Source organism: Triticum aestivum, chromosome 3A (assembly GCF_018294505.1).
Source record: "Triticum aestivum cultivar Chinese Spring chromosome 3A, IWGSC CS RefSeq v2.1, whole genome shotgun sequence".
Classification (NCBI taxonomy): domain Eukaryota; kingdom Viridiplantae; phylum Streptophyta; class Magnoliopsida; order Poales; family Poaceae; genus Triticum; species Triticum aestivum.
This window is the reverse complement of record NC_057800.1, coordinates 731,374,849-731,378,290: the sequence shown is the minus strand read 5'-3', so window position 1 is coordinate 731,378,290 and position 3,442 is coordinate 731,374,849. Positions and strand designations below refer to the sequence as shown.

Genomic DNA, 3,442 nt, shown 5'->3' with positions numbered 1-3,442 from the left:
GAGAACCGGAACAAAGCATTAACACATAGTGAATACATGAACTCCTCAAACTACGGTCATCACCGGTAAGTATCCCGATTATTGTCACTTCGGGGTTAACGGATCATAACACATAATAGGTGACTATAGACTAGCAAGATAGGATCAAGAACACTCATATATTGATGAAAACATAATAGGTTCAGATCTGAAATCATGGCACTCGGCCCCTAGTGACAAGCATTAAGCATAGCAAAGTCATAACAACACCAATCTCAGAACATAGTGGATACCAGGGATCAAACCCTAACAAAACTAACTCGATTACATGATAAATATCATCCAACCCATCACCGTCCAGCAAGCCTACGATGGGATTACTCACGCACGGCGGTGAGCATCATGAAATTGGTGATGGATGATGGTTGATGATGACGACGACGACGAATCCCCCTCTCCGGAGCCCCGAACGGACTCCAGATTAGCCCTCCCGAGAGGTTTTAGGGCTTGGCAGCGGCTCCGTATCGTAAAATGCGATGATTTCTTCTCCCTTATTTTTTTCTCCTCGAAAGCAAATATATAGAGTTGGAGTTGGAGTCGTGAGGTCTCCAGGGGGCCCACGAGGTAGGGGGGCGCGCCCTAGGGGGGGCGCCCCCACCCTCGTGGACAGGGTGTGGACCCCTGGTCTTCATCTTTGGCGAAGATTTTTTATTATTTATTGTAAGATATTCCGTGAATTTTTAGGTCATTCCGAAAACTTTTGTTTTCTACACGTAAAACAACATCATGGCAATTCTGCTGAAAACAGCGCCAGTCCGGGTTAGTTCCATTCAAATCATACAAGTTAGAGTCCAAAACAAGGGCAAAAGTGTTTGGAAAAGTAGATACGACGGAGACGTATCAGTCGTCGTCATCGACGACAGCGACGACGCGCCGCCGCCGCCAGTCCGCCATGGCGACGCCGGGTCCGGCAAGGGCGCCCTCGTCAAGGAGGAGAAGGCCGACGGCGAGGATGACGACGACGACGGCGACTACTCGGTGTTCAACAAGTTTCTTTTAGATTAGTTTATTATATATTTGCTATGTAATGAAAATCGGCGAACTTTGTCCAAATATATGCCCAAGTTGGCCGAAATTTGTCGTGTTTAGCCGAACTTCGCCGAACTGTGTCGAAATTTGCTATACTTTTTTTATTTAATCGCGCCCGGGGGCCACCTCGGGGCCGGCGGCTGGGGACCAACTCGCCCCCAGGCCCATTTTTTGCGCCGGCTCACCCCCAGACGGCGGTTTTAGGCGCCCCCTGGGGGGCCAACGGCTGGAGATGCTCCTACTGTGTTGTTTGAACCCATCGTATAACATCTACTTACACATGGTATGAGTAAGAGAACACCGTGGAATCTAAACACCGTGAGAGATCTAAGGAGGATTTAATGAAAGACTACAATAGACGCATATGGAGGTGGTGGCTACGCGAACAGGCATAAGCTGTGCGAGGTGATTGTAGGCAATGGATGACGGGAGCAGTGCTTGGGATTAATGCAAGAAGAGGTAAGGCGGCAAGAGCAGCATGAGAGAGACGATGGCAAGAGAACGAAACCGAAGGTGGAGGAGATATTCTTTCGGTACTATGTCAAAGAGGCATACGGGTGGTACATCAGGCGCCTATTAATATATTGATATTACAAGTTGATCTAGATAGTAATAACTTGAGCCCACCAGATTAACAGCTCGTATTTCACGATTAACATGGTAATTTCCAGGGAGTTTCTAATTAGTATACGTATAGATAGATAGATAGATGTAATATCTAAGTTTTAATTAGATGTGCTTTTAGCAAATTTGTTGTCAAAAACATTACTCCCTCTAATTCATATTAATTGTAGCTCAAATGAAATCTAGCACCGAAATACATTTAGATACATCCTTTTCAGCGACAACTAATATGGATCGGAGGGAGTACTAATCTTAAAGTTGTCGAGGGATCACACTTACATATATACACTAATATGTGCGGGAATAGTTGCGAGAGAGCATGATATACCACTCCCCATAACCCATACACACGTATATATTAATATTGATTATTATTATTATTATTTTGGAGATCACATTATCCATACACGCGTACATATTGGCGACCGTACTATACCAGATGCACATGTGAGCGGCAGCACGCACGCTTGCAGCTGGCTTATTGCAGGGACGCCGAAATTAAGAGTGCTTAAGCAAAGACATGCATGCCTGCGGCATGATATTCTCTATCGATCTTATTGGTGTCTATAGGATAGATCGACGTTGCGACGGTTGCATGCATGATTACTTAGTTGCTCTATCGATTTTATTAGTTGAAGTAGCTGTTGTGGACAGGCATCCTGTACTCCTGCTTCCCACCGTAGCCGGGCTGCTTCTGCTCGCGGTGCTCGTGGTAGGCGTAGCCGCCGGCGCCAACCGCCGCCGCCCCTGCCAGGCCGGCCTCAATCTGGTGCTTCCGGGCGTGCGCTGGGTCCTTCTTCGCCTCATACCCCTCGTACTGTACCACACGAAAGGATCATTCATCTTGAAGATTAGATGTGTTAACTGGAGTAGTATTAGTATGTAATGTGGAGCTAGAGTAATTAAGTAATCACCAGGGCGAAGCCACCGGCGGCGAGGGCGCCGGCCTCGCCGACGCGCTCCCTGTTCTTGTGCTGCGTCACCTCCTTCTTGTAGTACCCCTGGCCCTGCTCGCCTCCGCCGAAGGACTCGGTGGTGGTGGTGTACGCCATGGTCCCGCCGTTGTTCTGCCCGTAGCCGTGGCCCTGCCCATGCCCGGGCCTCATGGAGTCGAAGGACTCGTCGGTGGTGGTGGTGTACACGGTCCTGCCACCGCCGCCGCCGCCATGCCCGTACATGCTGGAGTCGACGCCAGTGGTGTTGGAGTACATGTTGGTCCCGCCATTGCCATAGCTCTGACCGTGGCCGTAGCCGGCACCATGGCCGAGCTTCGCAGCATCGTAGCACTCCTCGGTGGTGGTGGAGTACACGGTCTTGCCGCCGTCGAAGGACTCCTCGGTGTTGGAGTAGGACATGGGCCTGCCGCCGGTGTAGTAGGCCGCCATTCTATGAGCAGATGGTGAGCTAAGCTAGCTAGTGTGCTGGATACTGGTACGTGTTGATGGTTGCTTGCTTGGCTGTCACAAATGTGCCGTGGAAGGGGTGTATTTATAGCGTGGCGATTGGTGTAAGTGACAGCGACGATGGACGGTGGAGATGAATTGGAGAGCAAATATGATTCATCGTCACCTCTAGTATTGAAATCTCAATTTGTGACTACAGTTGAGCATCATTTTGTCGCTGCCGACAGGTTTTATATACATAGCCTTGATCTGCAAAATTACTAAGATTCGCCTCATCAAGTTGTTGCCCCTGTTTTGGGAAAGAGTATGCGATAATTCGACAACTGGGAGCATTTTTTAGCAGCACT

General features: G+C 49.0%; 1 protein-coding gene across 1 annotated transcript; it reads right to left on the bottom strand.

Annotated features, from left to right (window-relative positions):
* Positions 1 to 2,048: 2,048 nt before the first annotated feature.
* Positions 2,049 to 3,148, bottom strand: LOC123059531 (glycine-rich cell wall structural protein 2). The gene is made up of 2 exons (XM_044482074.1): positions 2,607 to 3,148; positions 2,049 to 2,509 (listed from the first exon to the last, which is right to left on the bottom strand). The coding sequence occupies exons 1-2, from the start codon at positions 3,075 to 3,077 to the stop codon at positions 2,321 to 2,323; spliced, it is 660 nt and encodes a 219-aa protein (XP_044338009.1). The 5' UTR covers positions 3,078 to 3,148; the 3' UTR covers positions 2,049 to 2,320.
* Between the last annotated feature and the right edge of the window lie 294 nt (positions 3,149 to 3,442).

Excerpts from the sequence above, each read along its gene's own strand:
- LOC123059531 (XM_044482074.1), bottom strand. The coding sequence starts at position 3,077 with ATGGCGGCCTACTACACCGGCGGCAGGCCCATGTCCTACTCCAACACC. Across the intron at positions 2,510-2,606 it reads CCGCCGGTGGCTTCGCCCTG|TACGAGGGGTATGAGGCGAA; the intron begins GTGATTACTTAA and ends CGTGTGGTACAG.